The sequence below is a fragment of the Cebidichthys violaceus genome, unplaced genomic scaffold, assembly GCF_023349555.1.
Source record: "Cebidichthys violaceus isolate CVI_PGR_0920_01 unplaced genomic scaffold, fCebVio1.0.p SCAF_133, whole genome shotgun sequence".
Taxonomy (NCBI): domain Eukaryota; kingdom Metazoa; phylum Chordata; class Actinopteri; order Perciformes; family Stichaeidae; genus Cebidichthys; species Cebidichthys violaceus.
The window spans coordinates 145,001-170,615 of NW_027176300.1; the positions used below are offsets into that span (position 1 = coordinate 145,001).

Sequence of the window (25,615 nt, forward strand, 5' to 3'; positions counted from 1 at the left end):
ATGTTAAATATTTAACTGTAAAGTAGTAATGCGTGTTTGATACCTCACTCTGTTTACATTACATCATACTGACATGTTTGCTGGATTGATTGATGGCCCGACCTCGTTCACACATTCACAAATACAACCGAACTTGACGTGAGTTCAGGATTCTGTCACTTGATGGTAGGACAGCAGACACCACAACTTCATCGGTGTTAAAGTCATCGGAGTATAAACTCCACACAGAAGGATAGAACCCGGGTCTCTCTGTCGCCCTCTTGTTGTGAGGTGTCAGTACTTGTCACTACTCCACCGTGCAGCCTGATTCTTCAAGTTGTTAAACTAAAATATAGAAATAAGCAATTGTGTGTTTCCTTTATGTAAAACACGTTGCATTGCCTCATCAGCTAATTGCTCATTTTGTATTTCCGTTCATACCTCAATGCTGCAGGATTTGCAGTACTAGAATGTGTTCCTCCTCTACATTGTACTACTACTAATACTACTACATGATCATTTTAGAGGCTTACTAAGAAAGCACTTCCACATCCATCAGTTGAAAGACAACGTTGTAAATCCCGGTGAAATCTGCTCTTTCACCTTTGAACCACTTTGAACCATCTTTTAAACATCACCGTGTTTTAAAGGTCTTTCAAACGTCCTCATGCTCACAGGTCAACACTTCACTTTCACCTGAGGAACACGAGAGACACGTTCAAGTCACCTCAGAGTCCTCACTGACTGTTCCTCACAACGTGTTGCAGATATCTCAAGAAGTAAAAGAAAACTGTGGTGAATGAATGACGTCATTGAGACACTGTTTACTGTTAGTGCTTTCATAGTTCATCACAAAACAGCTCTTTAATAAAGTGATGTTTCATCATCTTCACAATAAACGTCGTTGTAGAAGAACATCAACAGACAGGTGAAGAGATAGGAGTTTCATTTCCTTGTAGAAAACAAGAAGCTTTCCTTTGGTTCAGAGAGCAGACATGTATTCATGTCCTATAAATCATCAAGGGCTTCATTAACCAACGGTAGATTTGTCAAGAACTGAGGACGACTCGACACCATTTTCAACGTTCATGTTTCAATGAGGAAGTAGGAGGGAACCAAACGTCTGCTGCAGGAGGAGCTGCATCGTCCATGTTGTTGCACTTGAAAGTGAAAGTGGTGTTAAACAGCATCAGGGAGGTGATTATATATAAGCACCATTTCATCTCTGCTCACATGAAGTCACCACACAGTGACACTGAATGTGTTTGAATATGAAAGTGTAGTTTAACCTCACTGTGGTTAAACTACACTTTAACCTCACTCAATGATCAAAAATCATTTAGGTTCACTTCATTTGTATTTATTTTGAACAATGCAGTGAACAGGAAACATAGAAAACAGTCCATAAACTACTTATCATTATTAAAAAATGTACACAAACACAACATATGCAGCTCAACTCAAAGGTTCATTTAAAAGGCATTCATACATATGAGCTTGACTTTATATACAGTGAGACAATGACAGTAAATAACTGTAACAGACAAACATAGATGGAAAGATGAATTCATGCTCCTCAGCAGTATTTCAATAAAATGAACAGACTGATGGTTTCAGATCTAAGATGTAGACTACAGTAATGAACTGATGAAGAGTCCGATCAGAACAATGAACCAGAGCTCTGATTCCTCTGTCATCTGTCTACAGTGATGAAGAGGAGGATGAAGGACGAGATGGAAACCATCACACAGTGATGAAGAGGAGGATGAAGGACGAGATGAAGATGACCAGCTGTGACTGAGCAGCTCATTCAGACATCAGATCACCACAACGAGACCTTCAGACGCTGCTTTGGACCTCCAACATCAGAGACTAGAATCATCTTTGTCTATATGGAGAGAATCTTTGAATCTTGTTCTCTAGGAGGAGAGTGAATCTTTGAATGTTTTCTATACAGACAGTAACAAACACCCAGCAGAGTTCCTGCTACTATCACTCCCAGTCCACAGTAGAGAATGATCCGTCCCCGACTATCTGGTTGTGATGGACTTCCTGTCGGTGAAGGATCTCTTCCTCCCCTTGATGTGTCTGGTGTCTCAGGTTTGGGTCAATCCCTCTCTGCTGTAAAGAGACCAAACAAGTCTGAGTCATTCATGAGAAGAAACAACATCTCACTGAAACATCAAACTAAACGTCCTCAACAGATTAAACTGAAACATATTTCACAGATCCTGTAAGAAGGAAGTGTAACGACAATAATCAGGTTCTTCTAGTCCAGGAAACTTCTACTGAATCAACTCACCTGTGATGTTGAGGTGACATTTCCTAGAACCACCACCATCACCTGTTTTCACTTCACACAGATAGAGACCTGAGTCATTAGTCCTGAGTCTGGACATGTGGAGTCTGAGTCGTCCTTCTCTGAGGACGTCTTTGTCAAACTGGACTCGTCCTGCAAACCGTTCATCCTGAGACTCTGAGACCTCGACACCTTCATGAAGATGAAACAGGATGAAGGGTCTGAGATCAGTCAACATCTCACAGATGATATAAATGGAGCTGAGGGAACCGTCTGTTCTGGTGGTGAAGGTCCATTCCAGAGTGATGTTGTGGTTCTCCTCTGCCTGATAGGAGCTCTGTGTCACATTCACTACTAATGGTGCTGTTGAGGAGACAGAGAGGGAGAGTGAGGAGCAGACACACTGACAGCTTTAACAGGAGAGCCTTTAAAGGTCATCTGTAGATGTTTCTGTGGAGTGTTTAGTGATGCTTCAGAGCTGTAGTGCTTCAACAATACAAAAGTCAACTCACCACAGTCACAGGAGGTCAGGATGAAGAGCAGCAGGATCCAGCAGATCATCTTCTCCCTGTGAGAGCAGACAGAGGTGAAGAGTCACAAACATCACATCAAGGTGTTGGAGGTACACATCTCCAGTCTGTCTCTACATCACAACACTGCTTTGTGTTTATCATCCTGCTCATCACACAACTGATGACACAAAGACGTGACGCCAATGCAGCGTCAACGTGAACTACCACCACAGCTGAAGCTGGTTTCCCTGAAGACGTTTCATTCAGAGTCAAATAAAATAAGTAGAAGCTGCAGGAATATGTTTCAAGACAGCGCCAGATGTTCAACACTACAGGAAACAGTCAACAGGTGTCTCTGAAACACTACAAGCTGTGGAAAGACCTGCTAATGCTGTGACTTTACCAGCAAGTATCAAACAGAGTGGAGCGGATCTGTGATATGATATGATATGATATGATATGATGTGATATGATGTGATATGATATAAAAACAAAAGACTCAGGCGCTCAAAGTGCTGGTGCTCGCCGTTTCTTGTTTATTGCACATGCTCACTTTTTGTTTCTCCCGTCTGACCTGTTTCCATCCAGAGACAGTGATACATCTCTGGATACATACAACAGCAATTCAACTGGGCAGAACAAGTAACCACAAAGCCTCTGACACTGCTGGCAACTTCTCAACCTGATAACTGCATGAATGTTCACTGTTTGTTTCTCCCTTCAAACCGTGTTCCTCAAACACATCAAGCTTCTTGTTATCATCAATCGTGAAATACACGACGTGAAATACACGAAATACACGTGAAATACACGACGGATCATGACAGCAGCAGTTTCTGCAGTTTCCACATTTCGGTGGGACGCTGCTGGGACAAGTGGGACGCTGCTGCAACAACGTGCGGAAATGTGGAAATGCTGCTGCTGTGTCTCTACTCGCTGTCATGATCCGTGGCGGCAGCTTGTAGAGACGGAGGAGCAGCAACACTGGAAGTACACCACCGGACAAATTTAAATAATACAGCTGTTTATTAATGGATCAGGTTCTATTCTGATGTGTCTTCAATGCGTCACATCTTTTTAACTGTTAAAAAGAAGAAAAACTCTTCATCAATCCTAGAATTTAACTTTGAACTCCTAAACTTCTGATTTTTTGCTGACCGTTTTGAAACAAAAACACAATCTTTACTGATTATTAGGCCTTAATAGTCAAAGATTATCAGCTGCAATAATTCATAACTAATACGTTTTTCACTCTTTTTTGTTTGTTTTTCACTTTCTCGTGACATCCAAGCATCTAAAGAATGACCCTGACAAGTGGTTATGCCTAAATGTTCGAATCATTTTTTTAAAAACATGTAATATTTTCACTCTTCCTCTGCTTATATGTAGATGTCATTATGTGCCACAAGCTGCCAGTGGAGTCAGAGGGGTGTGCCCGCCTGGTCCGTGTCCGTTTAGATAGTCTGTTTTATGGATTATTTGTTTTTTTTCTTTTGAAGAGCGACGCAAAGTAAGACAGGTAGTCCGGAAGTAAAAAAATGTCAAATTAAAAGTCAAGGCAATAGAATGACCGTATGCAAGTCAGCTGTTAGTCTATGGTGCAAGCGGTGTCTCGTTAATTGAGCCGGATGATAGTTTAGTCTGTATGGCGCGAGTTTAACCACTCGTTGAATGAACTTACCTTCAACGGGTGTGAAGACGAAAAACAGCACGAGCACGAGGAGAGTGAAGCTTGAGATGAGAGGCGAGAGAGAAACAGTGTAACTGAGCTCCAGCGCGTCCATTTAAACGTAACTTATTAACTCGCCTTTCACTGACCGGCAGAAGACTGAACTCGAGAGAAGCGTCGACTGAGGTCGAGACAAGTCCGCCTCTTCATTTGAATCACGGGGGAAAAACCGAGCGACAGGATGTTGAAGGGAACCCAGAGTGAGTTTCATCCGGGGAATATCGGCGACGTGTTTTGAATAGCCCAAAAAGTACGGAAATAAACCTTTGATTGATTATTTGATCAGTAATTTGCCCAATTTGTCAAGTCAAAGACATTATTTTGTACATTATATGAAATCCAACAATAATAAAATCTGAAGTTGCACTACTGTACTATCTTTAATTGAAAAAGGGTTCGAAAATTATAATAATACCTAATAATAATAATCTTTGATCTGTAATAAAACCATTTCCTTCATGATCATGATGATCCATGTCAAATGTAATGTAACTTGACTGTACAGTTTTTGAGAAAATTAAAGGTAAAGTTAGCTCAAATGGCATTAATATTCATAATTTCCCCATATTTGACAGGTTATAAAAACAAATGCATAAGAGGTTCTATTACACTTTCACTGGATTGTTGTTCATGAGGACCCCTACTATGTCCATGTCTAATTTCATGACATTCTACTGTACTTAGCCTTTAATTTCCTCAAAAATCGTACAGTAAAATCTATAATTGTATTATAATTGGATTTCATATAATAACGTTGTTTTTGACTTGTTATATTAAATTAGACACATTATTGATCAAATATAGGTCTAACTAAAAGTTAGTTTAGTGATTAGAAAATATTCTATTTCTGTAACTCAATGGCAATAAAAAGTAATTTTATTTGGACCACCATTATATCTTCTCATCTTGGCCCTTTGACCTCTTCTGTTTAACCATTCATATCAGGATTTAAGTGTGACAATTAAACAACGAGGTATATGTATAATGTTTAATAAGAATAAACCAATCATCTCTTTATTTTTTCAACTGTCTATTTATTGCCTCGTGATCAACACATGCTCACTTCTCCATGTTTCATGATGTGTACAACTAGGTTGCAAATTAACCACACACATCAAATATCAGATGAAATAATCAGCATTTAATACATCTGTATCAATGACCTAGATAATTAACAAAGGCACAGGTAAATATGACTACATCTCTGGTTTAAATGCACGTATACTGCTCTCTAGTGGTAGAAAGGGTGAACACATACAGTTCACTAAAGCAACAGCACAATACGGTGATCAGTGTAACAGTAAGAACTCTGCATTAACGTTCTGATTTAATGGTTTAATATTTGTGTATTGTCTTGATATTTAGTCTTTTTGAGCTAAGTGTATGTTTAGATTTTTTTTGTTCATGCAATTCCTATTAAAGTAAAAAACATATATCAAAAGATATGATATATATATATATATCATATATATATATATAATTATATATATATATATATATATATATAATTATATATATATATATAGTTACGTCGTGGTAATTCAGACTTGATACTTGATGTTACAGTTGGTGCTGTGAAAAAATCAGAATCAGAAAGAATATGCTGCACAAACAAGGAATTTTACTCTGTAATGTAAGTGTATGTAAAAGTGTCAAGTGTATTTAAATATAGAAACATAGAAGGGATGTGCAGGGGAGTGTATCGGGTAGGAAATTGTCCTGGGGATGACAGAGTCAGTAGGGGTCCCGGGCTTTGTTGATAACCCCACTGAAGACAGGAAAAATGTTCATATGGCGTGAGATCTTGGTCCTGATGGACCTCAGCCTCCCGCCAGATGGAAGGGGCATAAACAGTTCATGTCCAGGGTGAGAGGGGTCGGCTACAATCCTTCTTGCTCGCTTCAGGGTCCTTGAAGCGAACAAGTCCTGAAGGAATGGCAGATTGCAGCCGATCACCCTCTCAGCAGAGCGAATGATGCGCTGCAGCCTGCCCTTGTCCTTGGCAGTGGCTGCAGAGTACCAGACTGTGATGGAGGAGCAGAGGATGGACTCAATGATGGCAGTGTAGAAGTGCACCATCATTGTCTTTGGCAGGTTGAACTTCTTCAGCTGCCTCAGGAAGAACATCCTCTGCTGAGCCTCCTTGGCGATGGAGCTGATGTTAAGCTCCTACTTGAGGTCCTGAGTTATGATGGAGCCCAGGAAGTGGAAGGACTCCACAGCGTCGACGGGGGAGTCACACAGGGTGATGGGGGCAGGTGGGGCTACGTTCTTCCACAACCATCTCCACTGTCTTTAGAGCGTTGAGCTCTAAGTTGTTCAGACTGCACCAGGTCACCAGATGGTCAGTCTCCCACCTGTAGGCGGACTCATCCCCCACCAGAGATGAGGGTGGTGTCATCTGCGAACTTCAGGAGTTTGACGGACTGGTGAGTGACTGGAGGTGCAGCTGTTGGTGTACAGGGAGAAGAGCAGAGGGGAAAGAACGCAACCTTGGGGGGAACCGGTGCTGGTGGTCCAGGAGGCTGAGACGTGTTTTCCCAGCTTCACGTGCTGCTTCCTGTCACACAGGAAGTCTGTGATCCACTTGCAGGTGGAGTCGGTCACGTGCAGGTGAGAGAGCTTGTCATGCAGCAGAGACGGGATGATGGTGTTGAAGGCAGAGCTGAAATCCACAAACAGCGTAGGTTCCTGAGGAGTCCAGATGCTGGAGGATGAAGTGAAGGGCCATGTTGACTGCGTCTTCTACAGACCTGTTGGCTCTGTAGAACTGCAGGAGTGGGTCAGTGAGGGTTTTCAGGTGGGACAGGACAAAGCGCTCAAAAGACTTCATGACCAAAGAGGTCAGGGTGACATCCTGTGAAAAGTACATATTCACATAAATGTTTTTACTCAACTCAATTAAAAGGCTAATACAATTTGATACAAAACATATTAGAATAACTCGGCTTAGTGTGGTTTGAACAACTACGTTGCAAACTAATTATTGCCAAATTTAGGTGACTTGCAAATTCGAAAGACCCTGCAAATTCAACAATGCGTGGAACTAAAATAAAAAACTTTTGACCTTTGTGGTTTCAACGTGTTCGACTGACACACATCCTGTCCAATGTCTAAACACGACATGAAGTCAGATCAGGGGTGTGAAGCAGCCAAGTCAGTCAAACATGGAGATCACAACACTCTGCACTATCGTCGGTGAGTACTAGTACTAAGATTATTATGTGATTACGAGTGTGTGCCTGTGCCTGCATCCGTGTTTATGAGCATCTTTCATGTCGATAATATCGATTTGAAACATTTTATTAAATCTACTATGTGTTCTGATTCAACAAGCAGTTAGCCGATTCAATAATAAAACCCGGTCTGATGTTTGACATCATTTCAGAAAATGAGAGGAAGCATTTCAATTAGAATATGATTTACAAATGTATATAGTTCTACTAAATGCCTGCACATATTACTAAGGTATTTTGAAAGAATAGGCATAATACTGTTAGATAAATTTTCAATTTTGTTTCATTTGAGGTCACCCAAGCAAATTCCTATCAACTGTGTTGAAATGGCAATTAAGTGTTGAATTGAGTTGAAGCAAATTCAGATTAATCACAGAGAAGCCCTGCAACAAAAGGAGAACAAAAACAAACTTGTGAAGAGGCGGATGGTTTTGAATTGTTGCATTGTAGTTAGGCATCAAATTATTAATGGCAATTTAATAAACTCAACAAAATGTACAACTTCTCATGAACCCCAATAATGGACGCAACCGTTCTCCAACCATTGTTTCGCAGAGAGCGGTGGAGTTATTGTCCACATCACATCCGTTGTGAAACAAAGAAGCAACAAAATGCGTGTGAGGCAGCACATTGCTGTTAACCTCTGCAAGAAGACTTCTGCTGCTCGCAGTGTGAACACATTTACAATGAAAACCTCACTTTGTCATCATCTCTCTTTGTCTTTCAGCCTCTCTGAGACTAGTTCCCAACAGATCCCAGTTCTTTAAGTTCGAGTCTGTAGCGCTGAGCTGTGTGGAGTCAGGAAACTCTGAATGGAGACTTAAGAGAAACACATCCACAAACAAAAACAAGGAGTGTTCCATGGATTGGGGTACAAGAAACGAGTCCCATTGCTTCATTGAGAACATTTACCCATTTGACACTGGAGTGTACTGGTGTGAGTTTGGAGCCGGAGAGTGCAGCGATGCTGTCAACATCACTGTGACCGGTGGGTTCAACTAAACCACCAACACAAAAATATCACCAACCCAAAAATATCCAACATGCAAACCCTCAACTGCACACAGAGCGTGTCTAGTTCACCAGGAAATAAGCAGCATTGATCAACTGTTGAAACACTTACATCAACTCCATTAATATTGTCTTTTTTGCCATCGTTGGACCAACCTGATGCCATGGGAAGGCATATAAATAGCACAACATTTTAAGGACAGTCAGTGTGTTATGATAACACATTTTAGTCACATCGCTACCGTGAAACTGCTACAGTAGTAAGTGGTAATTAAAGTAAAATGTAAATAATGTAACAAAAGTACGGGACAGAAGCTCAAAATAACGCAACGACACTTTGGCACCCAAACTAAGGTCTCGATCAACGGTCTCCTGGTTGAAAGTCCTGTGTTTGTTTTACCCTTCGGCCGTCATAGTCTTTCTCACTTTTTGTACTACGTCACTTGAGCGTAGCACATTCACACATATGAGTTTACATGACAGTCGAAACAGACTATGTTGCAAAATGACACGCAAAAACATAAAAAGCACAATTTGACAACTTACTGCTACTACTAAGTGATCTTTATTTGCAGCTTTAAAGCTACTGGACCGCTAAACCATTTTCTGACCTTTGTGCCATTCTGTCATTCAGGAGGCTCTGTGATCCTGAAGAGTCCTGTCCATCCTGTGCAGGAGGGACAATCTGTGACTCTTCACTGCTTATATCGGACAACACCCTCCTCCAATCTCACAGCTGAATTTTACAAAGACGGCGTCCTCATCGGCAGCAGCTCGACAGGAAACATGACCGTCCACAGCGTTCTAAAGTCTGACGAAGGTTTCTACAAGTGTCACATCGCTGGAGCCGGAGAATCACAAGAGAGCTGGCTGGCTGTCAGAGGTGAGACAACGAGAGAGATGCTTTACTGAATACCAGGAGATGAATGAGGAGATAGAGTGATCTGTGTGCTCATTAGAGACGCATGCGCCAACCACATAGACACATAGACTCTGTTTTTGTGTTTAAATGCATTGACATCAAACAGTTTTTTCTCATTTGTTGTGTAGAAGCTGGGCGTCGTCTTATCAGTCACCCTGTTGCACCCATTCTACTTCCTGTGTTGGCCGTCTGTCTGCTGGCCGATGTGATGCTGCTGTGCCTCTGCAGGAACCAAAAAGGTCAGCCTGTTTCCACGTAAACAAAATGACAGTTTATATACTGATGTTTCTCCTGTCAAGGAAATAGAATCAGAGAAAATGCTGATTTCAAGCAGTTTATTTATTTTTAATAATAATAATTATTAGCTTCACGGGGGAATTATACAATTTAAAGGATAAGTCTGGTAATATTTTATTTTATGGTCAACAAATCCCTTGAAAACGACAGAAACCAACAATAAACGTATCCTACAGGACTCAAAAAGATTTGCAAAGCCTGATGTACCTTCTTTGTTCTAATGTTGTCCCAAAACTATTAAATAACACATTAATGAGTCACACGGTTGGACTTGGTGTTCCTTCATCACCATGAGCTCTCACTCTGCAGTTTACTTTGACTCAATCACACACAATCCCTGCTGCCACAAACACTGTATACGGCGAGACAAATACATTTTTGATCCCATCTCATTTGTGCCATTAATTACACATGTAAGGTTTGTCAATTTAAAAGATTTTAAAGGGTCAAGAAAGTCGTTTCCCAAATGGTCAAATAGAGGAAAACCGGAAGGGGAGGGTCTTCACTCTCTATTTCCTCCTGATTGAGGAACCTTTGAAACTGCAACATTATAGGGTTTTGTAGAGACAAACACTACCTCTTCTGTGAATGTGAATACGTAAGATTAACATGTTGTGTTCAAGTATTTTTGTACATCAACATTGACATGCATTATGTGTGGATTGTTTCAAACCACAAATTGCTTCTTATGACAGTTTACCTCATGTTAACATGTTGACATGTCAGTTTATGTCGTCTTCAGGAAGTCTAAAAGTTGGTTTATCAGAAAATCTAAATTGTCTGATAAACCAACTAATGGTCATATACAATAACAACTTATTAAATATAAAAAGAAATACACTAAATAATCCTGATTGTGATTTATAGAAAAACGTTTTTACAGTATTTCCAATCATATTTTCTAAATGAATTGTAATTTGCCCTAAAACACGTGAACCTAAATTGTGTAACAGTAAGAAGTGTTGTGCTGCAGATAAAATCTACTCTGATGTGTTGTACACGGCTGTCACCGTCGCACAGGAAGTGCAACCACAGGAGGACAGAGGTAACGCACACAAACACATCACACGTTATAGACCGCCGTCCAAAATAACTATCAATGGTCGATATAACAAAATGTGAAAATATTTTTGAACTACAGACAAAATGGCCGGAAGGTTTACAGAACTACAACAGCTCTTCTTCTCTTCGTGAGACAGGCGTAGGGTTGTGCTGTGATGAGAGCCATCATTAATGAATCATTAATGTCCCAAAATCTCCCGTCACAGTAGTGAACAAAGTGGTGGAAAGTAAATTAAAAAAAGTAATTGTATTTACTCAAGTACTGAGTATTTTTATTTTACGGTACTTTAAACGTCTACTACATTCCAAAGTGAAATATTACACTTTGTAATTCACAGCATTTATTTTTAAGCTTTACTTAAAAGTTACTTTGCGGATTCAGATTATCGAGACGAAATATAAAGAAATACTCAAATAAACGATGAATTATTAAAGGTTAAAGTACAGTTATAGACGGTGTGTTTGCTTTTCTTCCAGTGAAAACTGTCCATCCACATTATTTACAGCTTTAACTGTTAATAGTTTACACGTGTGCTTTTTCTTCTCAGAAATGTATCTTTCATCATCCTTCTACTCAACAATCAAACCAGGAGCCACCTGAGGAGAAACGACAGAACCAGTGTTGAAGTTTTATACGTTTGTGTATTAAACTGAATGTTCAATGTCTGTTCGACTACAGTTGTTTTGGGACTTTTCTTTCACCCACTTTGCTGAAAATTGTAAGATACTCACCTGAGCTTTTTGTTTCCCCGCCACCTCTCTCTTTCTCTCTCACAAGGAAGTATCTAGAAACGTGCCTGTAAGGTTTCAAATTCTTTGTGGTTCTTGAAATGAACTAGAACTAGAAATGAGTCACACTAACCTATTTGTATATTTAGTTAACTACCATTTACGCCACGTAGTGGTCATCGTGATTTAAACCACTTTAATTGTATAGAGGCACAACTGTCCAACTCTGATCTATTTCCCTGTGATAATATACTCCAATTAATTAAACATGTCTGTTGTAACATGTGTAACAAATATCAGAGTGTTCACAGTTTAGATGTATTATTTTGTAGACTAAAGTGTATTCTTTCTGCAATTTGACCAACAGCTAACAGAAGTAAGCTCAGCTAATGACAATGACCAGTGCTCACCACCTCCTCCTCCTTTTTCTTTTCCTCAGCAGGTTTTTGTTGAGCAAAAGGAGGCAACCTCCAACCTCAGCAACCTTGGTACAAGTTATATATATATATATATATATATATATATATATATATATATATATATATATACAGCATGATAACATTTCGTGTTTATTTCAAACACAAATTATTTGTTACTTTATCACTATGATTAATAGATTAAAATGTGCCCTACACACCCTCCTTACCAAATAGTCGGCCATGCTTGCTGAAAAAGGGGGCGTGGCTATACCTGCAGTCCACTTTAGATGATGTAGAACACTGTGATTGGCTTAGAGACGTCCAATGGAATATGTTTGTGCATTTGGGGGCGAGTCAGATGACAGTGATCATAGATGTAGACACACTAGAAGAGTTACGTCCATCGGAACAGTGAGGGAGTCTGAACGGGTTCATTTAACCTTAGTTTAAATGTTTTTTTACACTCCACCTTATGGCACAGAACTGTTGCATAAAAATAGGCATAAAACTATTGTGTGAACTTCAACTACACCACATGCAACATTTAAACATTTTTCCAAATACAATATAGGTGCTTAACTGGCTTTAACAAGCTGACACTCTTATTTGAAAAGTAATCAAAATACTAAAACTAGTGTCAAGACCTCGGTTGAACTGTCCTCTCTTTGCATGAGTGGTAGACTTGATGTTACAGTAAGTGCTGTGAAAAAAGTACAAATTCACATTCATGTTTTTACTCAACTAAATTAAAAGGCTAATACAATTTGGAACAAAACAGCTCCGGTCATCGTGGTTTTTATTACAAACCAATTATTGCAGAATGTAGGTGACTTGCAAATTTAGAATGGGCCTGCAAGTTCTTCAAAGGGTGGTGCAACCGCAACTGAAACATCTAAATGCCATAACTCGGTGGTTATGAGTACATTTTGTGCAATTGAACGTGAGCCAAAGGATTCTCCTGCAGGATTTAGGTTTCCTCCACAAAGCAGCAGTGTTGAGACGCAGATTAAAAATGGTGAAACACTTCCTATTTTCACAAGAACACACTTTAGGTAATCTGTTTAGAGAAAGTAAAGCTGTGATGTTTGTGGTTTTAACGTGTACTGCTGACACACATCCTGTACAAACAATGTCTAGATGGTATAGAATCAGATCAGGGGTGTGAAGCAGCCCCTCAGTCAGTCAAGCTGAGCAAGATGGAGATCACAACACTCTGCACTATCGTCGGTGAGTACTAGTACTAAGATTATTATGTGATTATGAGTGTGTGCCTGTGCCTGCATCCGTGTTTATGAGCATCTTTCATGTCGATAATATCAATTTGAAACATTTTATTGAATCTACTTTGTGTTCTGTTTCAACAAGCAGTTAGCCGATTCAATAATAAAACCCGGTCTGATGTTTGACATCATTTCAGAAAATGAGAGGAAGCATGTTACTGTTTACGGACATTTAAATTCTATTTAAGTTCTACTAAATGCCTGTACAAATTCCCATCAACTGTGTTGAAATGGCAAATAAGTGTTGAATTGAGAAGCCCTGCAACAAAAGGAGAACACAACCTCATTCTGGCCAACACAAAACCATTTCCCCCTTTTTAAGCAGCATTGTTCAAAAGGCTACAGATGAAACACCATTTGCTTGCAACAAGGACATATTTAGAGTCTTATATTTCTGCAGTTACTTTTAGCTCTCACAATTACAGCAGCGAGTTTGATATGTGGGTGTAAATCATTGTGTCACACTGTGAAGCTGTGATCTTGTGAAGAGGTGGATGGTGTTGAATTTGGGACTTTGGTTCTATGTTGCATCAAATTATTAATGGCAAAATGTACAGCTTCTCATGAACCCCAATAATGGACGCTACCGTTCTCCAACCATCGTTTCGCAGAGAGCGGTGGAGTTATTGTCCACATCACATCCGTTGTGAAACAAAGAAGCAACAAAATGCGTGTGAGGCAGCACATTGCTGTTAACCTCTGCAAGAAGACTTCTGCTGCTCGCAGTGTGAACACATTTACAATGAAAACCTCACTTTGTCATCATCTCTCTTTGTCTTTCAGCCTCTCTGAGACTAGTTCCCAACAGATCCCAGTTCTTTATGTTCGAGTCTGTAGCGCTGAGCTGTGCAGAGTCAGGAAACTCTGAATGGAGACTTAAGAGAAACACATCCACAAACACAAACCAAGAGTGTTCCATAGATTGGGGTAAAATAAATGAGTCCCAGTGCTTCCTTCAGGACATTTACTCATTTGACACTGGAGTGTACTGGTGTGAGTTTGGAGCCGGAGAGTGCAGCGATGCCGTCAACATCACTGTGACCGGTGGGTTCAACTAAACCACCAACACAAAAATATCACCAACACAAAAATATCATCACGGCACAACACATCCAACAGACAAACAATCAACTGCACACAGAGCGTGTCTAGTTCACCAGGAAATAAGCAGCATTGATCAACTGTTGAAACACTTACATCAACCTCCATTAATATTGTCTTTTTTGTCATTGTTGGAATATTGATATAGCCTCTTAGTAACAAAGGAGGACCAACCTGATCTCATGGGAAGGTATATAAACACATTTTAGGCTAACTGCGTGTCATTTTACGCCACACCGTTACCCCGAAACTGCCACAGTTAGCTTGAGGCAACACAACCGTTTAGCTAGGTTGGGCTTAAAATAAGTGTGTAATTAAAGTAAAACGTAAACGATGTAAGACATGTACGGAGCAGAACTTCAAAATAACTCAACGACACTTTGGGACACAACGGTCTCCTGGTTGAAAGTCCTGTGTTTGTTTTACCCTTCGGCCGTCATAGTCTTTCTCACTTTTTGTACTACGTCACTTGAGCGTAGCACATTCACACATATGAGTTTACATGACAGTCGAAACAGACTATGTTGCAAAATGACACGCAAAAAGCAAGATTGGTGTTGTTATTGCACGCTGAATGAGAGACAAATAGTCTTGTTAACCCGACTCGTGTCCGTACAAAACAATGTGTAGCTGTAGCAAGCAGCCAAGTTAGCTTAGCTTAGCTTAGCGCAAAGACTGGAAGCATGTGGAAACGGTTAGCCTGGTTCTGTCTAAAAGTAAAAAAATACAGACACACAAAAAAAATACAGAAACAATCTTCATTTAATCTGTACAAACAAACATAAACAAGTACAATTTGCCAAGTTACTACTACTATGTGATCTTTATTTGCAGCTTTAAAGCTACTGGACCGCTAAACCATTTTCTGACCTTTGTGCCATTCTGTCATTCAGGAGGCTCTGTGATCCTGAAAAGTCCTGTCCATCCTGTGCAGGAGGGACAATCTGTGACTCTTCACTGCTTATATCGGACAACACCCTCCTCCAATCTCACAGCTGAATTTTACAAAGACGGCGTCCTCATCGGCAGCAGCTCGACAGGAAACATGACCGTCCACAGCGTTCTAAAGTCTGACGAAGGTTTCTACAAGTGTCACATCGCTGGAGCCGGAGAATCACAAGAGAGCTGGCTGGCTGTCAGAGGTGAGACAACGAGAGAGATGCTTTACTGAATACCAGGAGATGAATGAGGAGATAGAGTGATCTGTGTGCTCATTAGAGACGCATGCGCCAACCACATAGACACATAGACTTTGTTTTTGTGTTTTATGCATTGACATCAAACAGTTTTTTCTCATTTGTTGTGTAGAAGCTGGGCGTCCTGAATCTTCTCATCTCTGTCTTGCACCCATTCTACTTCCTGTGTTGGCCGTCTGCCTCTTGCTGGCCTCTGTGACGCTGCTGTGCGTCTACAGGAACCACAAAGGTCAGCCTGTTTCCATGTAAACAAACGTAGCGACATTATATTTCAACAATAAACGTATCCTACAGGACTCAAAATGATTTGCAAAGCCTGATGTACCTTCTTTGTTCTAATGTTGTCCCAAAACTATTAAATAACACATCAATGAGTCACACGGTTGCACTGGGTGACATGTTCCTTCATCGCCATGAGCTCTCACTCTGCAGTTTATTTAAATTTTTCTTATAAACCAACTAATGATCATAATACAATAACTACTTCTTAAATATAAAAAGAAATAGATAAAAAAAATCCTCATTTTGATTTATAGAAAAACGTTTTTTACAATATTTAATTTGCTTTAAAACACGTGAACCTAAATTGTGTAACAGTAAGAAGTGTTGTGCTGCAGGAAAATGCGACTCTGATGTGTTGTACACGAATGCCACACAGGAAGTGCAACCACAGGAGGACAGAGGTAACGCACACAAACACAAACACACATTATAGACCACCGTCCAAAATAACCAGCAATGGTCGATATAATAAATGTAACGGTTTAATAGTTTACATGTGTGTGTTTTTTCTCAGAAATGGATCCTTCATCCTTCTACTCATTACTCAAACCAGAAGCCACCTGAGGAGAAACAACAGAACCAGCGTTGAAGTTTTATGTATTAACCTGAAGATGTGTTCAATGTCTCTTTGATTACAGTTTTTTTTTTTTACCCACACTTTGCTGAAAATTGTAAGATACTCACCTGAGCTTTTTTTTTTTTTTTTTTTTTTTACTGTATTTTTATTCGTCCGCTTTGTCTCACCTGCACAGCGTTAGTTTTTGTATTTTCAGTGTCTCATTTCTGAATAATTTCACTTAAACAACAAACAAAACCCGATCCGGGTTACCAACACAGAAGTCTAGTTAAACAGGAAGACATTTACAGAAATACAAACAAGCAGACATATTCGGATCGCAACAGAGCCGCAAAAAACTAGGTCAGCAGATTTATTTAAGATATTTACTGAAACATGTCTACCTTATAACCTACCTTTAATGCAATGAAACGGAGAGCTCAGTTTCATCGCAACCTCTCTCTCACAAGGAAGTATCTAGAAGCGTGGGTGTATGGTTTCAAATTCTTTGTGATTCTAATAATAGGACCAGAAATGAGTCACACTATTTGTTAGTTATCTATCAAAGCCTTGAGCAAGTATGTCGTCATTCCATCTGCTGTTGATTTACTCCACTTTATTAATAATGTTTGCTTTTTGTTCTCCTGCTGTGAGCTCACCCCTACGTACGCTTGATCACCACCAGAAACTGTTGATTATGATTAATTATTGTTTCAGCTGCATTCACATCACAGTGTTCCAATGTGTAGTTAGGATCCGCTTCATGTGAACATCGTATTTGAAATGTTTTATTTGAATCAACGGGTATATAAAAGGCGAAGCGGGACATTTTGGGGAAATGCTTGTTTGTTTTATTACAAAATTCAATCAATGCTTCCCTTAATAAAATGTCCCTGACGTCTCTCATGCGAGACTAATGAATGCAAAACAGGAAATACACAAGTAATGTTCTCTTGTATCTTGTGACTACTCTGTCATCAACAGTGCAGAGAAAACTGTAGTTGCTTCCTTGTAGAAATAACTTTCTATTTCCCTCATTAGGGAGATTTTGTTTTCTCACTTGATCATCAGGTAGTTTGTTGAACTTGTCATGATGCAGAAATGTACTTTGTGTGTCCAGTTTCCCCCCTAACAGTGTAAACAGGCTCTCTGTACATGTGACTGAGACTGAAGGTTGAGTCATCTCTGTGTGTGTCTGGCTAGATTAGGAGATTATAGGGAGTAATATTTCTATTATCAAAACTTTAAATCTTTTACAATCTGGGATCCAAATATAAACCAAGTGGTAACGCCAGCACATAAAAGACAGGGACCTGATATCACCGATTGATTGACGGATCATTTAATACAAATGTCAACAGTGGAGGAAAGTGAATGCAGTAATGTTCTAAAGTAACAGCGTAAAAAAAAATTCCAATATTTTCTGATAGCGACAGTTCAAATAAAAAAAATACCTTCATTTAATAACCTTGTTGTGAGCTGTTTTATGTAGGAACTATCTTATTTCAACTCACACCAAATGAATAAATAACACGACAGGTAAGAGAAAGAACTAATGTGGGGTTGAACTCTCCCTTTAAGTGCATATCTGTGAAAATAATATGCACTTAAGGTGATGAGAAAGTAACACTTTAGAGGAAAACACAAGCAGCAAACACTGGTTAGAGGAGATTGTTCAACCTCAATGCACAGTGAAGAATTGATGCCTTCTGGTGGAACAACAACTTCATGCAATTTTCAGCTCTGAGCTCCCCAAACACATTCTGATGAGTCGTCCTCAAATGGAGACATTACGCCACCTAGTGGGCATTTTGGTCTAAACCACTTTAATTGTAGACAAAACTGTCCAATTCATTAAACATGTCTGTTATCAACATATGTAACACATATCAGAGTGTTCACAATGTAGATATATTATTTTATACAACAGCTAACAGAAGTAAGCTAAGCCAATGACAATGGCCAGTGCTCACCTCCTTGTTGATTTTATATGTATTACTTTATATTGTATTGGTCTCTTTTCACTAAATCACCTGCAGCAGGACAGTTTAAAAAGGCAACTGATTCCTGTCAGAGTTTATGGTGTGTGTGTGTGTGTGTGTGTGTGTGTGTGTGTGTGTGTGTGTGTGTCTCTCGCACCGTGTCTGTGCAGACGTCAATAAATGTCATTAGTGGTGTTTTACAATTTAGTCTAATGACTCTGTTATTCATTTTAAACTGTCGGTCAAACTGACACTCGATGTGGCAACATGGGAGTCTTTGGGAGAGATTTAAAAAAACAAAAAGTCAACTATCAAACATCTGGGAATGGAAATCTGCAGCATCCACTGAAAGCAACACACTTTTAGAGCACGGATGTTACGCATCTTTGCAAGATGCTTGATCAGATGATGATGATTAAAACTCTGCTTTGTGAAAAAGATGTCTCAGAAACGTTTAGGTCGTCCAGTAGAGGTTAAAGGGCTGTTTTGCTGTTTTTTTCAATATGGTGCACCTTTATACTCGTCATGTAATGACTTCATTGGCTTTAAAACAGTGTTTACGTGTGCAGGGTTTTGTGCATTTGTTTCTCTTAAATATTAATTATACTGTTTACTTGATTGGAGGCGAGGCAAGTTTATTTAAAATGTTGTACATAAGGCAAATAAATGCATTTAAAAACACATTGAAGAGGAAAAAAAATTTAATTAAATCATAGAAAAAAATCATGTCATATAATCACGTTTTGGGAGGGAAAATATACACAATCTGTCTGCAATCTATAGATTTTACATAACAATTTCTGTTAGTGAACAGATTTGAAGTGCAACAGAATCTGGAATGTGTTTTCTCTCATTGTTAGTCATTTCATAAGAATAGATGCAACATGATCAACTGAGAGTTAGAACCATCGATTTCTGATTGAGATTTAAAGCCAAGCATGAATTTCTTCAGTGCAAAACATCTGCTAGTTGTTATTCTGGTAATGGTATAATACTTGGTAGTACCCAAGAACATTCTGGTAATAGTGAGAAAAATATATTTGTGTGGGACACAGGATGGAGGAATTTGAATGAGAAAACGGAGGGTAAAGCATTGTTGGAGGGCTTGAGGTTTCAGAAGGAGCTGAAGAGGAAGGCGGACTATGAGTGGAGAAGATGCGACGAGCTGGAGAAGGTTTGATAGAAAAGCTTTCCTCAGAAATGATAGCTGTTTGAGTCGTAGCTGTGGCTGCTCTGACAGAGGTGGTTGATGCCGCAGCAGAGTTTGCATGGATGGGTGTTGTTTGGGGCATTGTTGTTGTTGGATGCTTGGCCACGGTCGGTGAAATGGCAGATACTTGTAGGGTAGTAATTGCTGTAGTGAGAGGGGAAGATGTGGTACTCAGAGCACCAGATGTGGTACTAGGAGGGCCAGATGTGGTAGTGAGAGGCCCAGATGTGGTACTCGGAGGGCCAGATGTGGTGGTAAGAGGGCCATATGTGGTACTAAGAGGGCCAGATGTGGTAGTAAGAAGTGCAGATGTCGTACTGGGAGGGCCAGATGTGGAAGTAAGAGGGGCAGATGTGCTACTAAGAGGTGAAGATGTGATAGTGAGGGGGACAGATGTGATGCTGGTAGGGCCAGCTGTTGTAGTAAGAGGAGCAGACGTGGTAGTAAGAGGACCAGATGTAGTAGCGAGAGTGGCAGATGTGGTGCTGGCAGGGCCATCTGTTGTAGTAAGAGGAGCAGATGTGGTAGAAACAGGGTCAGATGTCATACTAAGAGAGCCAGATGTGGTAGAAAAAGGTCCAGATGTGGTACTAGTTTGGGGCATTGTTGTTGTTGGACGCTTGGCCACGTTCGGTGAAATGGCAGATACTTGTTGGGTAGTAATCGCTGGATGAGTTGTAATGGCCTTTACTGGAATGGTAATAGTTTTGTGAGGACTTGTTGGTGCAACAAACTCATTGTCTGGAGTGCCGCTAGAGGTGGTAGAAGATACAGAAATGGCTGAAGAAGTAGCAATAACCTCAGGTGGAATTGCAGGAGTTCTAATAGAAGAAAGAGTTGTAGTAGTTTTAGGAACAGTAGTGGCATCAGGAAGCCCATTGTTTGAATGAGCAGTAGTAGTAGTAGCAGCTGTTGTAGGAGCAATGTTAACAGTCAGAATGATTGGAGAGAACATTTTAACCACATTCCCTGTTCCTCCCAGTGATCCCAAAAATGTTGGCGCTCCTGAAAATGCACTACCTATTCCGGTAAATATTCCTGTGAAAATTGTCCCGAGACCCCCAAGAAGCCCTCCACTGCCTGGAATAGGTAATGGTGGTACTGGATCTCCTCCAACTGGTTTTCCTTTATTCACCTGCTTATTTTCCTTTTTGTCTTTGTCATCATCTTTCTTCTTTGTAGTTGTGCTGGTGGTTGTGGTTGTAGTTGTTGAAGTAGTTGTTGTAGCAGTTGTAGTTTTGGTGGTTGTTGTGGGGACTGTGGTTGTTGTTGGCATGGTAGTAGTTTTGGGTTTAGTAGTTGTAGGAGGAGTCGTGGTTGGATTATTTGCTGGGGTAGTTGATACAAATGGTGTGGTCTGAGGCATGGTGGTTGTTAGAAGAATAGTAGTTGTTGGGCCAGATGTGGTAGTAAGAGGGACTGATGTGGTAGTGAGAGGGGCAGATGTGGTACTAATAGTGCCATATGTGGTAGTGAGAGGGCCAGATGTGGTACTAGGATGGCCAGATGTGGTAGTGAGAGGACCAGACGTGGTTGTCAGGGGGACAGATGTGGTTGTGAGGGGGACAGATGTGGTACTAAGAGGGTCAGATGTGGTACTAAAAGAGCCAGATGTGGTAGTAAAAGGGCCAGATGTCGTACTAAGAGGGCCAGATGTGGTACTAGGATGGCCAGATGTGGTAGTGAGAGGACCAGACGTGGTTGTGAGGGGGACAGATGTGGTTGTGAGGGGGACAGATGTGGTACTAAGAAGGTCAGATGTGGTACTAAGAGGGCCAGATGTGGTAGTAAAAGGGCCAGATGTGGTACTAAGAGGGCCAGATGTGGTACTAAAAGGGCCAGATGTGGTAGTGAGAGGGCCAGATGTGGTACTAAGAGGACCAGACGTGGTTGTGAGGAGGACAGATGTGGTAGTGAGAGGACCAGACGTGGTTGTGAGGGGGACAGATGTGGTACTAAGAAGGTCAGATGTGGTACTAAGAGGGCCAGATGTGGTAGTAAAAGGGCCAGATGTGGTACTAAGAGGGCCAGATGTGGTACTAAGAGAGCCAGATGTGATAGTGAGAGGGCCAGATGTGGTACTAAGAGGACCAGACGTGGTTGTGAGGGGGACAGATGTGGTACTAAGAGGGTCAGATGTGGTACTAAGAGAGCCAGATGTGGTAGTAAAAGGGCCAGATGTGGTACTAGGATGGCCAGATGTGGTAGTGAGAGGACCAGACGTGGTTGTGAGGGGGACAGATGTGGTACTAAGAAGGTCAGATGTGGTACTAAGAGGGCCAGATGTGGTAGTAAAAGGGCCAGATGTCGTACTAAGAGGGCCAGATGTCGTACTAAGAGGGCCAGATGTGGTACTAAGAGAGCCAGATGTGGTAGTGAGAGGGCCAGATGTGGTAGTAAAAGGGCCAGATGTTGTACTAAGAGGGCCAGATGTGGTACTAAGAGAGCCAGATGTGGTAGTGAGAGGGCCAGATGTGGTACTAAGAGGACCAGACGTGGTTGTGAGGGGGACAGATGTGGTACTAAGAAGGTCAGATGTGGTACTAGGATGGCCAGATGTGGTTGTGAGAGGACCAGACGTGGTTGTGAGGGGGACAGATGTGGTTGTGAGGGGGACAGATGTGGTACTAAGAAGGTCAGATGTGGTACTAAGAGGGCCAGATGTGGTAGTAAAAGGGCCAGATGTCATACTAAGAGGGCCAGATGTCGTACTAAGAGGGCCAGATGTCGTACTAAGAGGGCCAGATGTGGTACTAAGAGAGCCAGATGTGGTAGTGAGAGGGCCAGATGTGGTAGTAAAAGGGCCAGATGTGGTACTAGGATGGCCAGATGTGGTTGTGAGAGGACCAGACGTGGTTGTGAGGGGGACAGATGTGGTTGTGAGGGGGACAGATGTGGTACTAAGAAGGTCAGATGTGGTACTAAGAGGGCCAGATGTGGTAGTAAAAGGGCCAGATGTCATACTAAGAGGGCCAGATGTCGTACTAAGAGGGCCAGATGTGGTACTAAGAGGGCCAGATGTGGTACTAAGAGAGCCAGATGTGGTAGTGAGAGGGCCAGATGTGGTAGTAAAAGGGCCAGATGTCGTACTAAGAGGGCCAGATGTGGTAGTGAGAGGGCCAGATGTGGTACTAAGAGGACCAGACGTGGTTGTGAGGGGGACAGATGTGGTACTAAGAGGGTCAGATGTGGTACTAAGAGAGCCAGATGTGGTAGTAAAAGGGCCAGATGTCGTACTAAGAGGGCCAGATGTTGTACTAAGAGAGTCAGATGTTGTACTAAGAGCGTCAGATGTGGTACTAAGAGAGCCAGATGTGGTAGTAAAAGGGTCAGATGTCGTACTAAGAGGGCCAGATGTTGTACTAAGAGGGTCAGATGTGGTACTAAGAGAGCCAGATGTGGTAGTGAGAGGGCCAGATGTGGTACTAAGAGGACCAGACGTGGTTGTGAGGGGGACAGATGTGGTAGTGAGAGGGGCAGATGTGGTACTAATAGTGCCATATGTGGTACTAAGAGGGCCAGATGTGGTAGTGAGAGAGGCAGATGTGATGCTGGCAGGGCCATATGTTGTAGTAAGAGGAGTAGATGTGGTAGTAAGAGGGCCAGATGTGGTGGTAAGAGGGCCATATGTGGTAGTGAGAGGCCCAGATGTGGTGGTGAGAGGCCCAGATGTGATACTAGGAGGGCCAGAAGAGGTAGTGAGAGGCCCGGATGTGGTACTAGGAGGGCCATATGTGGTAGTGAGAGGCCCAGATGTGGTACTAAGAGGACCAGACGTGGTTGTGAGAGGGCCAGATGTGGTAGTGAGAAGGCCAGCTGTTGTACTAAAAGGGGAAGATACAGTTGTGGGTGGGGCAGATGTGGTAGTGAGAGGTGCAGACGTTGAAATTGAAGGGGTAGAGGTGGTCGTGGATGGGGCAGAAGTAGTTAAAATGGGGGGTGGACATTCACATTTTTCATTAAGTTTTGGGTACAACTGAGTGACAGTTGTTTTGAGAGGACAACGTGTTCCAGGAAACACTTTAAATTCTGAGTTTGATGTTGTCATTTCTTCATGGAGCTCTTCCAAGGTCTTTGTCTGAAGATGTAAATCTTTGCTGCTATCGTTCACATTTTGGCCCCAATGCGCACTTGCTAGCCACTTGCCTCCACCCATCTCACTGTGACTGAAGCAGCAGAATGCTGACCAGAGCATGGAAGGAATATTAACCTTGTCACTGATTTTTTGGGTGCCGGGCTCTGCTCCAGTTACCAAAAAGCCTTCTATGACGCCGTTGCTGTTTGTGCAGTACTCATCCAGAACACATTTGATGCATTTCTCCATTCTGTTCCAGCTTCCCTTGTTGAATGTTCCTGCTTGTGGAACAATGTTGGTGAGGGTATAGGTAGATACCTTGTCATCTTTGCTCGATGCATAAGAGCATGGAAATAAATGGCCTCTGTCGTACCATTTTTCGTACCTTTCGGTGTAATCAGTCTTTGATGCCTGATGGTTGTAACTAGGTTTGGATGATGCCCTCATGTTCTTGTTAGGTATGTTCTCAAGCTGTAACAATTGGAAGGCTGAGTTATTGATGTGGGCAGGATAGTGGTAAAGCAGATGAAATGTACAGTAACAGTAATGATACATAATCCAAAATGTACTCAGCAATCTCATGCAACGTTTACTGAATACTGAGCAGACTTATGCATTAAGCTTTAAGCATTTTGGAAGACGCTGATTATTTCTATTTTACAAAACAAACTTGAAAATGCAGTAGTGATGTAGTTGCTAGACTGCTATCTGTAGAAGTATCAGTCAAAAATAAAATTTTATATTTGTGATTTAGTAACAATAACACAAAAAACAAAAGATCATACCTGTGGTTCTATTTTCCAAATTTCGTTTTTGGGCCTACCAGTGCTCTGTATCTCTCTGTACTTGTAGGCAGAAAACACTGGGATCTTGTTCTCTGTGTCGTAGAGCGTCACAAATCTTCTAATGTTATTGAAAGTCTGGCAAATGGGTTTGTATCTGTTCTGGTTCAGGATGTTCCCTCCCTCCAAGATTCCCGGGATGTCTGGTGGAGTTTGCTGAAGGAAGAATTCTGCACAGTCCGCCATCGACGTCACCACTTCAGTTCCCGTTGGAGCGATGGATAGGAGGAGGAGGAGAGCGGCGAGGGGCAGGAGGCGATACATCTTCAGTGAAGTCAGCATCAAACACTGTGTCATGAGGTCACAGGAGAGAACAAAGAGACTCAAGACAAGGAGGCGACGACTTTTCTCCACTCATCCAGGTAAAACCAGGTCACATTTAAAAGACCAACAGGCTGACTCAGATAATGTCACGCAGTAAAACCATACAAATCTAAAGCATCCAATACATTTTTAAACATTCATTGATTATCTCAAAGATGAATACATTCTGCTGGAATGCAGCCCTGTCTACTCTTTACATACCTGACTGTAACATCTTAAAAATGGCTTAAAAACTGCATGTATGTGTATACTCTATATACAGTATGTCTGGCAGCTTTTATTCATTATTCATTTATTTTAGTTTATATATTTTAGTCTGTTGTTATTTTTTTGAAAAAAATAAAACAATACAACAAAACGTATCTCGCAATGTTACAATCATTCTAAATCTGTCGTGTTTTGTAAAAGTTTAAAGCATTAAGTAAAATATCAAACATTTGAAGCCACTTCCATGAGTTGTATTGTGAAATTTCTGTGTTAATTGATTCTTTTTTTTAATGGGAAAACACTGGAATCTATACACCAAGTGGATATAAATTTTAACAGACGAAAAAATTAACTAAAATTAAAAT

General features: G+C 41.0%; 4 protein-coding genes across 4 annotated transcripts; 2 read left to right on the forward strand and 2 right to left on the reverse strand.

The window, feature by feature from the left end:
* The first annotated feature begins 7,670 nt into the window (after positions 1-7,670).
* Positions 7,671-11,713, forward strand: LOC137870676 (uncharacterized). The gene is made up of 6 exons (XM_068708085.1): positions 7,671-7,717; positions 8,483-8,743; positions 9,401-9,649; positions 9,817-9,927; positions 10,959-11,030; positions 11,596-11,713. Exons 1-6 carry the CDS (start codon positions 7,687-7,689, stop codon positions 11,646-11,648), a joined length of 777 nt encoding a protein of 258 aa, XP_068564186.1. The 5' UTR covers positions 7,671-7,686; the 3' UTR covers positions 11,649-11,713.
* A 1,606-nt stretch (positions 11,714-13,319) lies between these two features.
* LOC137870677 (low affinity immunoglobulin gamma Fc region receptor II-c-like) lies at positions 13,320-16,656 on the forward strand. Its single transcript, XM_068708086.1, has 6 exons — positions 13,320-13,422; positions 14,259-14,519; positions 15,470-15,718; positions 15,885-16,001; positions 16,390-16,455; positions 16,569-16,656. Exons 1-6 carry the CDS (start codon positions 13,392-13,394, stop codon positions 16,616-16,618), a joined length of 774 nt encoding a protein of 257 aa, XP_068564187.1. The 5' UTR covers positions 13,320-13,391; the 3' UTR covers positions 16,619-16,656.
* A 2,672-nt stretch (positions 16,657-19,328) lies between these two features.
* On the reverse strand, positions 19,329-21,258 carry LOC137870678 (uncharacterized). Its single transcript, XM_068708087.1, has one exon. It carries the CDS (start codon positions 21,166-21,168, stop codon positions 19,558-19,560), a length of 1,611 nt encoding a protein of 536 aa, XP_068564188.1. The 5' UTR covers positions 21,169-21,258; the 3' UTR covers positions 19,329-19,557.
* A 2,596-nt stretch (positions 21,259-23,854) lies between these two features.
* LOC137870685 (endonuclease domain-containing 1 protein-like) lies at positions 23,855-24,983 on the reverse strand. Its single transcript, XM_068708095.1, has 3 exons — positions 24,663-24,983; positions 23,964-24,348; positions 23,855-23,880 (listed from the first exon to the last, which is right to left on the reverse strand). Exons 1-3 carry the CDS (start codon positions 24,981-24,983, stop codon positions 23,855-23,857), a joined length of 732 nt encoding a protein of 243 aa, XP_068564196.1.
* Between the last annotated feature and the right edge of the window lie 632 nt (positions 24,984-25,615).